This window comes from Carassius carassius, chromosome 50 (assembly GCF_963082965.1).
Source record: "Carassius carassius chromosome 50, fCarCar2.1, whole genome shotgun sequence".
Classification (NCBI taxonomy): Eukaryota; Metazoa; Chordata; class Actinopteri; order Cypriniformes; family Cyprinidae; genus Carassius; species Carassius carassius.
In genome coordinates, this window is record NC_081804.1 from 7,173,716 (window position 1) to 7,191,098 (window position 17,383).

The 17,383-nt window shown below is 36.7% G+C and overlaps 1 protein-coding gene across 3 annotated transcripts in view; it reads left to right on the plus strand.

Moving 5' to 3' along the window:
* The window catches only part of LOC132133746 (SH3 and multiple ankyrin repeat domains protein 2-like), a 77,855-nt gene that overhangs the window by 47,585 nt on the left and 12,887 nt on the right, over positions 1 to 17,383 (plus strand). For all 3 annotated transcript variants that reach the window (XM_059546683.1, XM_059546680.1, XM_059546681.1), the window contains exons 14-15: positions 2,349 to 2,431; positions 3,661 to 3,785. In XM_059546683.1, the coding sequence (XP_059402666.1) occupies positions 2,349 to 2,431; positions 3,661 to 3,785 (208 nt within the window). The remainder of the gene's footprint in view (positions 1 to 2,348; positions 2,432 to 3,660; positions 3,786 to 17,383) is intronic.

Sequence of the window (17,383 nt, forward strand, 5' to 3'; positions counted from 1 at the left end):
ATTATGATGTCATAATATGTGGCTGTAAATCTGCACATTTTAAACTAATTTAGCTACAAATCATTGGTTCTCTGTGGAGTCTGGGAACCTTATTTTAAATAAGATTTTTATAATGTTATTCATGTTTATTAGTAACATTATTTAAAGGTATTGAATTTTAATAACTCTGTTATATAGGGGTAATATTATTTCTTTAAAAATAGTTTTTGTTGTACTATGAACTTAAAAAGACAAAAAAGAGACAGATCCTCTTGCATCCGGCTACCATACTCCTACCCCGCTGACACACCCCTCGCTCGAGCTGGTTGTCATGGAGACAGAGAATCCATGGCAATGCAGTGCAGGCTACTTCCTGCTGCATGGAGCTTGAGTGACAGCCGTACAGAAGGACACGGGTGCTTTTAGGTTAACTTTTCACAGATACACATAAGATAACTGCTAGTTGTGTCAGTCTTTTGCAGACACACTGCTTTTATTCTTTAGATATTATGAACTAACAATGGATTCCATTGTAAACTTTCTGGTAGGATAAATCCAAACAGATTTTGATCTGATTTAAGATGCATTATTTAGCTTCCGTTAAACAGCTAATCCACACCGGTGTATAAATATCGCTGCATGATGTACAGCGGTTTGAATGTTTGAAATGAGATCACACGCAAGTATAAGTGCATTATGAGCAAATAGTATTTCCTCCTTATAACAGGCCGGGATATTAATGACCTTGTTGCTCTGTGACATCGCCACAGTGTCCCCTTCAAAGCAGATTATGTTGCTATGACAACAATGCATCATTCCTCAGGAGTCAGCACTCTGCCTTTTGAGCTTGGAGCTCTTTCAATATTTCAATGAATATTTCAAGTCTTTATCTTGTAGTTAAGACTATGAGGTAAGTCAGTCAATCTTGTGATCACAGGTTAAGCCTATTTTATCAATATGCCAGCTACAGTTTTTATGGGATTATAAACACTTCAAGATCTTTTTGTGTGCATTTTATGCAGTTAAATTAAGCAAACTAGAGCTGTGGTTTCATGACCTTCATTGATTATTTTAGGGTTTGATTTGTTATTTGATCTAGGGACACTCTGTGAAATTTCACAGGCCTGGAAATGAGACTCCAGCTCTTTGTGAGAGCTACAGTTTGAGCAATTCGCTACCCATTAAATACCCCTGCTTAATTTCCAGGACTGGATTTAGTACTAAAAGATGGTAAGCCCTCTTATCCTTCAGGGAAAGAGAGAACATTTGTTTTTCAGTGCTATCATATTCAAATAGCATATATCTGGATATCTCCGGTGCCTTCTATGGTCAGTAATTGATATGCTTACTTGTGGCTAGTGTTTTGGGGAAGGATATTGATGGTGCTAGGCAGGAAGTAAGTCACAAAGATGTTTTGGTGTCATTCTGGACAGCCATCACCATAGTGTAACAAGAAATGGTCTCTGACAAATAAATACATTTTCAATCAGAAATGTAAATTAATAACTCATATTGGATGTGAAAGACTTTTAGTGAATTTCTTCGACCCACGAATTAGATTTGATTTGTGTTAAAGAAATAGTTCACCTAAATGTGTGAATGAAAAGAAATGAATGTTAAAAATATTTTTATTTAAAATATAGTTAGGACCATTTTCCCCCTAAAAAGTCTGAGAATTAAGAAGTCTGTGTAAACAGTTTCATTCTCATCATTTGGTAACAGATATCAGAGGGTATTAAATTCGATTAGATACATATTTCCAAATAGGCCAATTTATTATTCACAAATTACTAAAAGAATCGTAAATACGAGCGTTAAGCAACCGAGATCGTTAAGAGAAATCAGGATTGTTAAATTCTTTACGATTCTAATCAGTAATGGACACATCAAATTATTTTTAGTGGCGCGCTTATCCAAGGCCAGTGCGCGAGCGCACACACATTCTTCGTCTCTCTTTCACACGCTCTCTCTTTCTCCGTGGCACTGTAAGCCGTCTCTTTCTCTCTCTCTCTCTCTCTCTCTCTCTCCCATAACCATTCCTCCAAGATTACCGCTCATGTTTTCCTCTGGTGATTTTCATCCTTCATCTCGCGGATATGTCTCGCGCTTACGACATGCTCTCTCGCCGGCGACCGGGCTCTGCCTTTCTTAACCGGTGTCACAGTTCCTTCTTCGACAGATAAAGCCGGCGCTGAGCTTTTTTTCAACGGTTACAACTCTCGTAACATCGCGCTCTTCGTCGTAAAAATGATAAATTCCGCTCAGCCGACGCCTGTCAGGATGAAGCATCACTCCGCGCGCGCGGCGGTGGCGATGATGAGGATGATAGGCTGTAATAACGGTCGTTATGCGCGGAAATTTCTCCACAGCGACTGCGTTATCAACGAAAAGACGGTCGTGCTGCAGAAGAAGGATAACGAGGGATTCGGGTTCGTGCTGAGAGGGGCGAAAGGTAGGAAAAAACACCGACTCATGGTTGTGACCGCCGCCTCATCATAACTGCTCCTCACTTCATGCTTTACACCCTCGAGCATCAAACTGTGTTGGTCCTTCATTTCACGCTATTTCTTAACCCTCGCTCGTGTTGTCCTCTTTTACGTCATTTCTGTTGATTTCAAAGCGCGTCATTGCGCGCGCACTTGATTTCGTGTGCCTGCGTGGTTAAGCTGCATGAATTGCATCCATGTCAACAACTTCTGGATGAAGTTGATGAATGCATCTCTTGGTGTCAGCGTGTCCATCACTTGACTGCGATGCATTTAAGTGGGCTTGTCAAATCTGTGAAGCGTGAACACGGACCCCCCACCCACTCCCTGCTCCATGTGCTTGGCTTGTGTTTGACTGCATTAGGGCTCTGCTGGCACTTTGTCTCAAGGGCTTCCTGATTCTGACAGTCCAGCTGTTTCTTAGTGTGGTTTAAGTGTTTAATTCACTCGCAAATCCATCATTTTTTTTTTTTACTTCAACAAACCTTTAACTATGCAATGCATTCCCCTCTTAAGATACACACTAAATGTCTCCTCCCAAATGCAGCTGCAACGCTTTTAATTTATAGTGCACTACAGATCCCTTGAAGTTGCGAGTGGTGCACCGTGGCTGCTATCTGCATCAGTTCTTGTGATGCCCCTCATTCTGTCAGGCTCCAGACCAGTGCTTCTCCCCACACTGGCAGCGGTGACATCCATGCATGCATCTCCTCTGGTTATATAAACGTCCCAACTCCTGCATTCATTTTTGATTTGGTTGGATGGATGCATTGCAGCTTGCACAGTGTATCATCAGAACAGATGCTCTTGTTTAGCCACACTCATTATCCATCCGTTTTCATAGGAATGGTATTTTATATATATATATATATATATATATATATAATCAATGTAAAAGCATGTTATTTTCAGCATGTTTTTGAGTAATAGCAAGCTTAAACATAGACTAGAGAGGATTATAAATATGTATTTTGAATAATTATATATTTACATACACAGTATTTGTGTGCGTGTGTGTGTGCGTGTATATATATATATATATATATATATATATATATATATATATATATATATAATTAGGTGTTTTGTCTTCATTAAGATGTTAATCTGGGCCCATAAAACTAGCACACTGTATTTTGATCTTTACAATCTCTTTCCTTTGGTTCTGTCTTGTCTGGCACGGCCTGGATTTTAGCGGATACTCCCATTGAGGAGTTCACTCCGACCCCGGCGTTCCCTGCCTTGCAGTATCTGGAGTCTGTGGATGAGGGAGGGGTGGCATGGAAAGCTGGCTTGCGGACTGGAGACTTCCTCATCGAGGTAAGAATATGATTGGGTTTCCATAAGCTTATGGTTTGTTTTGGAAAGATACAGAAGCCATTGCTTGCTGAAGAGATGTAAAGGTCTCTGATCAGCTGGGAAGAGTGATGTCCAACACATGCAGGGAACTTCATCTTGAGCTTGCTGCTAAATCATTCACACGTTAGTGCAAACAGGACAATGTTTATGCACACTCTGCTTGTGAATATGAGGAAAGGTCATGGTTACATCTTTAATGAGACAGAGGAGCTTAGAAACGCAGGAGATGAGCACTCCTGGAAAAAGCTGTGAACGCACAGAGGTCTGTCCTGTGCAGAAACTCAGTTTTCCGATGTCTCTGGAGCTCTTTGGTCTAGGGTGCATTTAAACAGCTAACCTTTACATAGGCAGTCTAGCTTATCTTTTTTAAATTCTTACTTTTAATGAATGAGGGTGTAACCTAAACACTCTCAATTCATTTGAAAGTTGAAAATGTCAGGCCGCTAATCACCCATCATAACTCTTACTAGTTGGGATTTGGATTTGATAGTTGTCTTGAGAGTGATCTAGCATTTATTGGATGTTGTAAATATTTTATGCCCCAGAGGTACTTTGGATCTGTAACCTGTCAAGTCAAAAAAAGCAGCAAAGACAGCTAAGAAGTATCATGATAAGGGCTCACTTTAACCATTTCAGTTTTTAACCACCTTGTGGTTATTACGATATTACCTTCTGTTTTGGTTAGAGCAATGAAATTTTATTATTTATTTGTATGGCTCTATACATTTGGTATTTGCAAAACTACATATGTTCAAAAACGACTTGTCATCAGGTTGTCTGAAAAGTTGGCTTGTTGGTCATAAGCAGTGTTTGGAATAACGGCGTTTAAAAGAACGGCGTTAGGTAACGACGTTATTTTTTCAGTAACGGGTTAATCTAACTAATTACTTTTCCCATCGTTACAACGCCGTTAACATTACTGGACGTTAAATGCGGTGCGTTACTATGCATTGATTGAATAAACTGTATAATCCGAACGCAACCCTGGCTCAAACAGCGAGTGAGGAGGTGGGTTAATAACGAGATAAGCGATTATGATTGGCTAAGGCAGAGTCATGTGTTTCATGCTAGCCAATCAAAGCCAGTGTTTTTACACACATGCCAGCACACATGCCAGCGGCGCCACACACACACAAGCAACAGCTTCGCAGCAGCAGCAGAGATGGCGAGTCAGGAGCAATCTGATGAAAAGTTGGCATTTTCAAGGTGGAGATATAAGCACTACTTCAAATTCATTGTGGTCAAAGGCAAGAACGTACATGTAATGTGTACATTATGTCCAGGAGCGAAGACTTTGTCGACATCCGTTGTAAGCAACTCTAATTTAATGAAGCATCTCACAACGAAACACGCATCTACAAAGCTAGTGGCCAAAAACACTTTTCTTACAAAGATAATATTTGAAGTGCAGGATAAAACTCTTGCTGTCTGTTGACGTGCAATAAATATCGAAAGTTATGTACGAACACCAGTCTGTTCTACTCATTTCAACTGACTTGATAAAACTGCTAAAAAAATACAAATTCTTTGACATATAGCAACTTTTTTTTTTTTAAACAGTAACGCAAATAGTTACTTTCCCTGGTAACGAGTTACTTTTATTATAGAGTAATTCAGTTACTAACTCAGTTACTTTTTGGAACAAGTAGTGAGTAACTATAACTAATTACTTTTTAAAGTAACGTTCCCAACAGTGGTCATAAGCAACCACAAGACCTCAATCAGGTTAGGTTTATTCTCAGAACATGTTTTTAAGATCAAAAATAGCTAAACTGAAGTTTGATGAGGTGTGTACAAATCTCTCATAGTAATTTTCTTAATATGTGTGTGCAAAAGTGCTGCTATGATGGCTTGATGGCTGTAGATGCTTTAGAGGAGGCAAATTTAAAGAAGCAGGTTTTTAGTGTGCAAAATTAGTGATTATATAGATATATACACTATTACTAAAAAAAAAAATAATAATAAAAAAATTATTAAAGTATACTTGATTATACTTTAAAATAATTGTTTTCTATTTAAATTTCTTTCAAAATGTAATTTATTCCTTTGATGCAAATCTGAAGGTTCAGCATCATTATGCCAGTCTTCAGTGTCACATGATCCTTCAGAAATCATTCAGATATGGTGATCTGCTGCTCAAGAAAAAAATGTTATCGTCAGTGTTGAAAACTGGTGCTGCGCAAAGGAATAGTTCACCCAAAAATTATAAGTTTCAGAACATTTACTTACCCTTAGACCATTGAAGATGTAGATAAGTTTGTTTCGTCAGAACATTTAGAGAAATTTAGCATTACATATTTTACTCATTAATGGTTCCTCTTTGGTGAATGGGTCCCATCAGAATGAAAGTCCAAACAGCTGATAAAAACACCACAATAATCTGGAAAATTAATCCACACAACTCCAGTCTATCAGTTAACATCTTGTAAAGTGAAAAGTTTTGTGTTTGTAAAAAAAAACCAAATTGATTCATAACTTCACCCTTTTTTTCTGGCTAAAATAGTAGTCTTCTGTCCATAATATTGCTTTCTCTAGAGAAAAAGTAATCTCGTCTGGATCAAGAGAGAAATATGCAAATATGCACTGTTCATAAGCTAATACTGTCCAAAACAACTTTAAATGAATAAGTTGGTGAATTTGAATGTTAGACAACAGGGGATGGAATCGTGCCCAGAAGCGACAGATTAAAGTGAAAACACTGTAATGATGAATTTGTTTCTTACAAATATGCAGCATTTTACTTTAAGACATTAACTGATGACTGGAGTGGTGTGCATTACTTGTAGATTATTGTGATGTTTTTATCAGCTGTTTGGACTCTGATGGCACCCATTTACTGCAGAGGATTCATTGGTGAGCAAGTGATGTAATGTTACATTTCTCCAAATCCTTCAATGAAGAAACAAGCTCATTTGGGTGAATTATTCCTTTAATATATTTGTGAAAGCCATGATGCAGTTTTTTTCGTAGAACAACATTTGTAAGATGTCTTTTACTGTCACTTTTAATCACTAGTCAAATGCCTAGTCAACCCTCCTGCCCATCCCTATTATAAATATGTAATGATGATGGAAGTGATGGATGTCTGCAAAACACCTGTCTTGGCCCCTCAGTTCTGGCCGAACTGAGACTTCAGCAATCACTGACCATGAGACACGAAAAGCATTGGGAACATTGTCCTCCTTTCTGCATCAGCAAAATAAATTCATTTGCATGCAAAATTTAAGAGAACACTCACTTTGTGTTAAAGCACTGAGAGCAGATCCAAGATCTCAGCACCGCAATGGAAGGGCAGAGAAGGGAAGAAAATGGTTTGGTTCTCATGAGCAGCAAAGATTTCATGAATTATTAGCTCCTTACGGTAGTCTAAATGTAACTAAGCCAGAATGTTTTTGGGAGCTGCATTTTGATGACATAATTTTGCAGGAAGTGTCATGTATGTTCTTACATTGCTGAACTTAATGAATATATAAATACAAATTTTAACCTAGATTCTTGATTTAAAAATTTGATGACTTTCACTCAGTGTACTTCTTAAAATATAAAACATAAGTGAATGCAAATGCAATATTGCATTCTAACCACTCTTAGAGTTGACTTTCAGATTTCAGAGTCCTCTTAGTCTGGCACAATGTATTTGTATATGTAAAAAGTGTAAAGATTAGAATAGCTTTTCAAGAGCAAGAGCGAGTGTTTGTGTATATAAATTCATTAATCGCCTCTTCCCCCAAATACCACTGGAATAATAAACACGTTTTAATCGTCCAGTCGATGATATTGACCATCAGTCCCTCAGGAGCCAAGCAAGCTTCACTACCCACATTAGGTTGAGACACTGCCGTTTTGCTCTCTCACACTTTGGTGTATGAATGTGCCAGGTCCCAGGGACAATCTAGCCTTATGGTCCAAGCAAGGCGAAGCTCTCACAGAAAACTTGACCCGGTTTTACTTTACGTTGATGATGGAAGCTTGCAGTAAATTTGTTTGGGATGTAAATATCTATTTTATTATTATTATTATTTATATTTATATATATATATATATAGTACAGACCAAAAGTTTGGACACACCTTCTCATTAAAAGAGTTTTCTTTATTTTCATGACTATGAAAATTGTAGATTCACACTGAAGGCATCAAAACTATGAATTAACACGTGGAATTATATATGGAATTATATACAAAACAAAAAAGTGTGAAACAACTGAAAATATGTCATATTCTAGGTTCTTCAAAGTAGCCACCTTTTGCTTTGATTACTGCTTTGCACACTCTTGGCTTTCTCTTGATGAGCTTCAAGAGGTAGTCACCTGAAATGGTCTTCCAACAGTCTTGAAGGAGTTCCCCGAGAGATGCTTAGCACTTGTTGGCCCTTTTGCCTTCTGTCTGCCGTCCAGCTCACCCCTAAACCATCTCGATTGGGTTCTGGTCCGGTGACTGTGGAGGCCAGGTCATCTGGCGCAGCACCCCATCACTCTCCTTCTTGGTCAAATAGCCCTTGATGCCTTCAGTGTGACTCTACAATTTTCATAGTCATGAAAATAAAGAAAATTCTTTGAATGAGAAGGTGTGTCCAAACTTTTGGTCTGTACTATATATATATATATATATATATATGTGTGTGTTTTCTTTATATAATTTTTTATTTTATTTTTATAAAAAGCATATTTGTTTTACCTTCTGTGAACTAAACCAGAGGTTGAATAGGTTTTGATAGTCAATGAATTAATCTTATTGCCTATAAGAAACTCTAAGAAACAGTGTAGCTTATGAAGGGTGTTAGTGATCAACCAGGAAGCTACAAAATAGAATGATGGATTTACTGAAAATACATCTACACCCACTTGCCCTTGGTGTGTGTGTGTGTGGGCATGAGTATCTCTCTTTTTCTTACTCTCATCTGATCTTATTTGTACATCTTACTTACCTCTCTTTTCTTTATACACGAGCTAATAGTGTATCCCAGGGCATGTGTTATCAATTCCATAAAATAATCAGTGTTTACTGACCCATAATGCATTTGCAGGGCTCACCAACTTCTATAAAAAAAAGGGGGGCGCATGCTGTTATTCAGCTGCTGCAAAATGTAATCGTGGATGTGGTGCCTGAAAGCCATGTTTGAGTGAACATTTTTAATAATTATATCAGGCTATTTCATGAATTTAGGATGTGGATTTGTTCATGTGTTGCATAACATCTTATCTGACACAACATGCATCTGGTGCTTTAAAACTATTTTTGTGGTTTAAACAAGCAGCAGCACTAAAGTATTTTTGGTTCTAGTAAATATTTCACACTGTCATGCTGGTAAAAAAAAAATATGTCACAAACATTGTGAAAATATGTAATTGTGGTTATGTAGCTAAAAAAAAAAGCTAACTTTAAATGTGATGGCTGGTTGATGTGTTTGTTGACGTTTGGACATCTCTCCTCGTCTGTAATTCTTTCTGTCCAGAATGTTCTGTGTGCACAGAGAGAACCAGCAGGGAGGAAGTCTGTGGACTGTAGGAGATGCCTGCGAGCGTCCTCATGGCCTGATAACCGTACAACCTGTCACCAAAACCTGCTCCTCGTGCACTCCGAACCAAGTGTAGCGCATTACAAAGCGTTTGCTCTGTGACACTAAATGGAAAATTTACCAGCCGGAACATTGTGGGATTTCCATTTTTAGGCGACATATTTTATATTATGGAATATATCGTCCTATTTTTAATATTTCCAGAATAACAGAATCCAGTGTTTTTACTGACCTTCCCCGTGTGTGTATGTGATGGTCCAGGTCTCATGTTGTAACACAGAGCAATGGTTGCCTAGCAACAACAGCAGCATTGTGTCTGAGCGCAGTGATGAAAGCGAGGTAGCAGTTTGAGTTTTCTTTCTTCTTCATTGGAGTGCAGTAATGGGCCGCATGTAAACATTTTTTTTCCTGTTGGTATTGATATAAAAATACACCTCCATAATGGATTCCAATATCTGAGTGCTTGGATTTCAGGGGCGAATTACTATATACATGGTAGAAATTAGCTCTCATGGTTGTTTAGGCATGCATGTTACTGCAATATGCTATATGATGGTTTCCTGCTGAGAGGCTGGCTTTCTCTATTTGGGCTCTCTAAGCCAAAGGAGTTTCTACACTGTGAGATGATCTTTTTGGCCATGTTGGAGCTCACAGGACTGAATACTAATGGCAATGCAGTTGTTCCTTAAAGCAAAGTGGCAGTTTCAGTTATGCAATGGGATGGTACATGGTAGTAGTAGCATGGTACTTTTACACTACCATTCACACTACAGATTTTCTTTTAAATAAATTAATTTGGTTATTCAGCAAGGAAGCATCAGGTTCATCAGCAGTGACATTAACATTATTACAAAATTATATTTTGAATAAATTCTGTTGTTTTGAACTTTGTTTTCATCATTAATATTAAGCAGAACAGCTGTTGCCATTGTTTATAATGAGAAGAAATATATCTTGAGCAGCACATCAACATATTAGAATGATTTCTGAAGAATCGTATAAAACTGAATGACTGCCGAAAATTCAGCTTTGCTATCACCTAAATAAATGAAAACTTTTTAAAATATACTAAAAAAAACTAATATTATTATGTAATAATATTTCACAATATTATTGTATTTTTGAGCAAATAAATGCAGCCTTGGTGATCATAAGAAACTGCTTTCAAAAACATTTAAAAATCTTACCAATCCCGTTCTTGTAAAATTATTATGAATCCAGCTATGATATCATATTAATTATTAAATTACATCAAATATTTTATACTTTTAACATTTATTTTTCATTTTTTAACATTAAAAATTGGTAAATAGTATTTGTATGGTAAAACTTGCATTTTGTTTTGTAAGGCTTGCATTAAGGATATTTCCGACAAGTGCTTGCGGTGTTCGTCCAATCACAATGCACTGGGCAAGTTGGCCAATCAGAGCAGACTGCGCTTGTCAGGAGGGACTTTGTAGAAAACAACGCATCTGAGACAATAATGTACAGTATTTGAAAAATAATGAATAATTAATGAATAAAAAAATAAAATAATGTTTTTTGAACATTAAAGCATGTCAAACATATTCTGTTACATCAAATACACAAAATAATGATCTTTAAAAAAAAGATGTAGACATGTGGGGGTGTGTATGAATGAGCCGTTTTAGGGGTGTGGCAGAGTTTTAACTTTGATAAAGAATATCTTTGGATTTGTGACTTTAGTCTTTACAACTTTATAGATCTTCTTCATGCACCAAGAGCTTGTAATACTCCAAAGAGAAAGGAAAAATTGAGATCGCACCAAATGACCACTTTAAGAAAGCTTACTCCCTGTGTGGACAAGTTCACTTGAACCAAACTGTGACTAAATTTTAATCCTGGTTAAACAAAGTATTTCTGAACAGTCAACAAATTTGTATTCAGAAATATCAAGGTAACCCTTGATGCAACTTAATGAAAGTCAAAAAAATTTTTATCTATGTCCAGACAGAAATGCTGTTTAGACATGCACTTTAACTTTAATGGAAATTCTATAAAGTCTCAGTGAGTCTTTCACACTATCTTGTGTTTAATCTCCTCTATAGGGGACTTGACCACAGAGATCTTATCATATAACCTTTTAAGTACAGGCCAAGCCAAGCCGATCACTGTGCTTCTATCATAGAGCAGTGCAGACAGGAAAATGGATGAGGCTTAAGTGTTTGTGTGTGTGTGTGTGTGTGTGTGTGTGTGTGTGTGAGAGTGAGTGAGTGTACATATCCCCTGTACTCTTCATAATTATCCCTACTCAAGACAAAAGAGCGCCCTTCTTTCCGGAAAGTAACAGGAAGAGGAGGATTTCATTTGAAGGGATAGAGTTTTATCTGGGCTAGATGATTGCCCCCTGACAACCTTCTGTAAATCTCTAAACCATCGGTGCAGTGATTGCAAGCTCTCTAGGCTGCATTAGAGAGTGTGATGTTGCGTTGGGTCATGATAATGGATTTGACTTGGGGATTAAGAGATGGGAGCCATGTGAATTTGAGTTGTATGAGCTTGTTTTTTTTTTTTTTTTTAAGAATGTGTGACAGCTGTATAGATGCTTGATCTGATGACTGATTTTGATTGAAGCATATAACTTTTTATATCAGAGATTTTTTTAAATTTAATCAAATTATTTTTAATTTAAAAAGTGTGTATAAATATCAGACAAACATATCTGATATCTAAACGTTTTTTTAACATATATATTTATTATATCTGTATATTGCTTATATGCATGTTATAAATATTGGTGCATGTTTAATTTAAAGTTTTATTGTAATTTTCCACTCATAAGATACAAGCAGTCTCAAATTTGTTTCTGGATTATTAAGGTGTAATATTAGACACATGACTAGACCTTGCAAGAGCTGGATAACATGCACATATTTGCACCCCTTTTTATTTCTTTTTGCCCTTTTTATACAGCAGTTTTGGATTTGGACGTGACCTATTCCTGCTAACATTGGGCCTTTCAAAACCTGCTTCAAAAAACTTCATAAATTATACTTTCCAGGCTTCTTGTATATATATAAAATTAGTTTAGATGTTGTGCTGGTCTGTAGACGAGTGGTTCCTGGTTTTTTAATGGACTAAATAAAATAGTAAAAGTATTTGCTTGTCCATGAATCCTCACTGCTCTGTTACTATTAGTTAGTGTCTTCAGTCTATGTGCAGATACCTGGAGGGGGTCTCCTAGTTCACAGAGTGGCATTATGTAAGCACAAGGGTGAACATAGACTTACATAATTGCTTAGTGTGCATATATATATATATATGTGTGTGTGTGTGTGTGGTACACATCTTTATTCTTCTGGAAGTGACCAGATGTGACACAAAATCATCCTTTATGAAATATGGAGATCCCTGTAGATTTTCTGTCACACAGACACACACTCTCAAGTTGGATGAACAGCACGTGAACACACACACACACACACACACACACACACACACACACACACACACACACAATCTCAAAGGTCCTTAAATAGAACACCAAACATAAATTGTGTGCCGTATCTGAGGACTGCAGAGAAGCAAAGAAATTCATTTGGTTTGTGAGTTCTTTTTTTTTTTTTTGTAGTTTTTTTTACATGTGCATTGAGACAATGTGACCAGACTGACCCTGAGCAGGACTGATATGATTAGCCAAATGGAAGGCTTATCATTTTATGGTTTATTTCCTGTGTACTGACTCTGTGTGCAGAGGATAACCACCTGCTAATTTCATCAGATTTAATCAAGTGTGGGCTGCTCACCACGTCACACACATCCATCAGTCAAGATCTGTATGTGCATGCATCAAGTTTTTATGTCTGTTATTGTGCTGTGAAATCACAAACAGTTATAATCAATGATAATTTTACAACTGCAAATCGCTGTTTTTTGTGTTTAGATGTGTATGTATGAAAAAGGACCAGTTTTGCATCCCAAGCTTTCATTAACCTGATTTTGGTTTCGTGACACACAGAGACTCAGATCAACATGGTTAACTCTTAAAGGAACAGTTCGCCTGCAAATTAACGAACTGCACCCCCCCCCCCCCCCCCCCGCCATGTAATAAAAAATAGATATTTTAAATATACACACGTTCCTTTGTAACAAAAGCATATCCTATATATAGAATAAATATGCTTGTACATAGAACTATATATACGATTATATAAACGAATATAAACGATTATTATTATAATACTATTTTAAAAATATATATATATATATATATTATAATTATAATAAACATTATAATTATTATTACTATTACATAATATTATTTGTAGTGGAAAAACATTCTATAGTTTATTAAAATGTGTTTTACTCTTTAAAAAAAAATGGTTCTTTTAGAAACTGTTCATTGAAAGGTTATTTGAGGAACCTAAATGGAATTTCTATGGCATTGCTGCAAACATATTGGAACCTTTATTTTAAAAGTGTACATGAGGGTGAACAAATTATACAGGGTATCTGCACATTTTTGATCAACAAATTTAATGACTTTTAAGACCTTTTTAAGACCTTCAAGAATAAAAATTAAGACCATTATCCCGGCAAAATAAATAATAATTATATATATATATATATATATATATATATATATATATATATATATATATATATATATATATATATAGTACAGACCAAAAGTTTGGAAACATTACTATTTTTAATGTTTTTGAAAGAAGTTTTTTCTGCTCATCAAGCCTGCATTTATTTGATCAAAAATACAGAAAAACAATATACACTACTGGTCAGTAATTTGGGGTCAGTAATTTTTTTTCTTTCTTTTTAAAGTGTTAAATTGATAAAAAAAGTGATAGTAAAGAAAATATATTATTAGAATATATATTATTAGAATTTATTTATTTTGAATAAATGCAGTTCTTTTTAACCTTTTATTGATCAAATATATTAGACAGCAGAACTGTTTCCAACACTCATAATAAATCAGAATATTAGAATGATTTCTAAATGATCATGTGATAGACTGGATGTTACATGTGACACTGAAGGCTGGAGTAATGATGCTGAAAATTCAGCTTTGCATCACAGGAATAAATTATTTTTTTAAAGTATATTCAAATAGAAAACTATTGTTTTAAGTTGTAATAATATTTCACAATATTACTGTTTTTTTCCTGTATTTTTGATCAAATAAATGCAGGCTTGATGAGCAGAAGAAACTTCTTTCAAAAACATTAAAAATAGTAATGTTTCCAAACTTTTGGTCTGTACTGTATATATATATATATATATATATATATATATATATATATATACACACATATACACATATACACACGACACTCTAGGCAGTTCAGGTTAACAAAGCACATTTGTATTTGAACAACAGTGCAAATAGTCAGTGCATATTTAGCAACATAAAGTGCATGTCAGGCAACTGCCTTCTCAATACTACAACAATACTGCTGTAAATAATGTACAAACAGTGCGTAAACAAATCAAATTGCAAATGACAAGTTAAACACGGAGTAAAAAAAGGGATTTAGTGTCCAAACAACAGCAAAGAACCCCAATATTCTTCAAACATGAGAACGAAGCTGCCTTGATTCACACTTGACAGACGTTGCCTTTTTATGTACGGAACAAGTCCAAATCGAGCAAGATAACTATATTAGAATATAGTTGTTTTTTTTTTTGCCTAGTTCCTATGTCTATGGCCCAATGACGCTACAATGAGCATTTACTGCTTTTAAAAAATGCGGGTCAGGAAGCGGGTCGGGTACAATATTTTATTTTTCTTTTTTTGCGGTCCGAGTTGCGGGCGGGTCAGTTGAAAACGTCGGTCGTGTGCGGGTTATTAATACATTGACCCGCACATCACTGGTGCTCACGTCTTCGTTGGAGTGATGTCGGCTAACCGTGTGCAAAGCCCACAGCATTTCGGCCTTCAGTGTAGTGGTTGGGGAGAATGTACCGAAGGCATTACTTGTACTGGGACCCGAAGACACCAACGCGGGTGTAACGTTAGCCTTTGTAGATACCGATGCTGCAAACATCTGAATGGGGACTTCTCCCCTTGTGCGTCAAGGGGCTTTGCAGCTCATTGTTCCCAATTGTATGGTCTTTTTGCAAAGTCTGCACCGCACTTCGTATTCCGTCGTTTTTTGTAACCTGCTATATTTCTCATCATCGAGCCAGTTATCATTAAACCTGCACTTTTTCCCCTCTTGGCTTGCGTCTGCCACTCTGGATGAAACACTTCTTCGTCTGTTTCTATGACAGGCCTACTGGGAAAACACTGCCCCCTAAATGGTGTATGATGCCTGTGCTATAGGCAACCGCTACTTTTTACTGCCTTCAGACAGGGACGTGAGCTGGTGAAATTACGTTAGCATGGAAAATAGTTTTTCCGATAACTTTCTTTCATTCCGCCCACATGAAATTTAATACCGCCCAGATGAAATGTAATGCCACTCTTCAAAAATTAGCGCAATTTAATACATTTTAAGACCTTAAAAAACTTACATTTTATTTGACGTTTTAATACTTTTTAAGGATCCGCGGAGACCCTGTTATAACAGAATTTCCATTATTTACTCACATAAAGATGTTGCTTCAAACCTGTATACTTGCAATGATAACTCAGTTACCACAGGCTGTCAAAGACAAGACACACTATAAAAGTACCATTAAAGTAGTCTACATGATAAGATATGATGCCATAGTCTTTTGTTAATGTGTGGCCACTTCTAGCCTGCAAGTTATTCAAAATGATCCTTTTGTATCTTAAGGGAAAAAAAAACAGAAACATGTTTGGAACAATATGAGGGTGAGTAATGAATGAATTATTCCATGTCCTGATATCTAAAACAACACAAAATCATGTTCCTTTGTGATGGCTCAGCTTGGTTGAATTTGGCTCAGTTCTAGCATAATGAGACTATTAAAATGAAGTGGCCATGCTGAGATTTTGCTGTTTTCTGAGCTTTATCTACATCTGGTCCCAGCACTTCCTAAATGAGCCCAAATCTCATTACCAGTGTGTGTCATGCCGAGAGACTGGAGGTCAGTGAGAATGCTAGGAAATTTGTGCCCAGCGCCTTCCTCCAGCACTCACCAAATCTAGAGAGCTGCAAAAATCTGCACTGCCATGAGTTGCGATTAGTGCTCATGATTCACAGAGCTTTCTCTCTCTCCTTCTCGATCTCTCTAAATTTACATCATCTGCCATAAGGTCAAGCTCTAAGATGTAATGCAGGGTTATTTTGTCTTCTGGGACCTTCTGGAATGTGCTGTATGAAAATGCACAATTAAGGAGAGATGTAGAAAAGATAACAGTAATTGACGTTAAAGGCTGTTTCTTTTACTAACAGTCCTGGCTCTCCATGTGGGCCTTTTACTCCCGATCCCACAGTTATCATGGCTTGCTTTCTAACTTAAGCTAATTTTATTTAATTGGAACAAATGGTAATATCTCTCATACAATCACATACGTAGTCCTTTGCTCTCCATCACACTTGCAGCATTTCTGAATCACACAAACACACGCGATGGAATAAAAGTAGCAGCTCAGCTCTCTTCGTCATGAAGACGACTTCGGCTCCTCGGCTGTTTCCTAGGTTACCCAAGCTTATTCACATAACCTTTTCTTTGGTAAAAGGCATATTCTAAAATCTCTCTGTCTCATTTTCTCTCGGCTTATCTGTTTCGTAGTGCCTGTGTTTCTCGTTTTGCTTGAGAAATGCCACAGGAGCAGGGGTGTCTCTCTAATTTGCCTGCAATGCCTTTTATTTGTCGATATATATAAAAGCATATCAATGTCTTATGGTAGTAATTAGTGCTGCTTGCTAAGGTGACTATCAATATTACTATTGCATGTAATTTAGGTTGATTTTGATTGGGAATTACAAATGTGATTGCTAAATCGTGTGGCATGTTAGGTGTAATACTTATTTTCTACGCATTCAGGCTTTCCATTTTTGCCTGGAAGACAAAATGCTGATTTTTGGCTTAGGTCAGTAATCTACCACCTAGCAACCCTCCAGAACAACCTAGCAACCATTCTGAACACC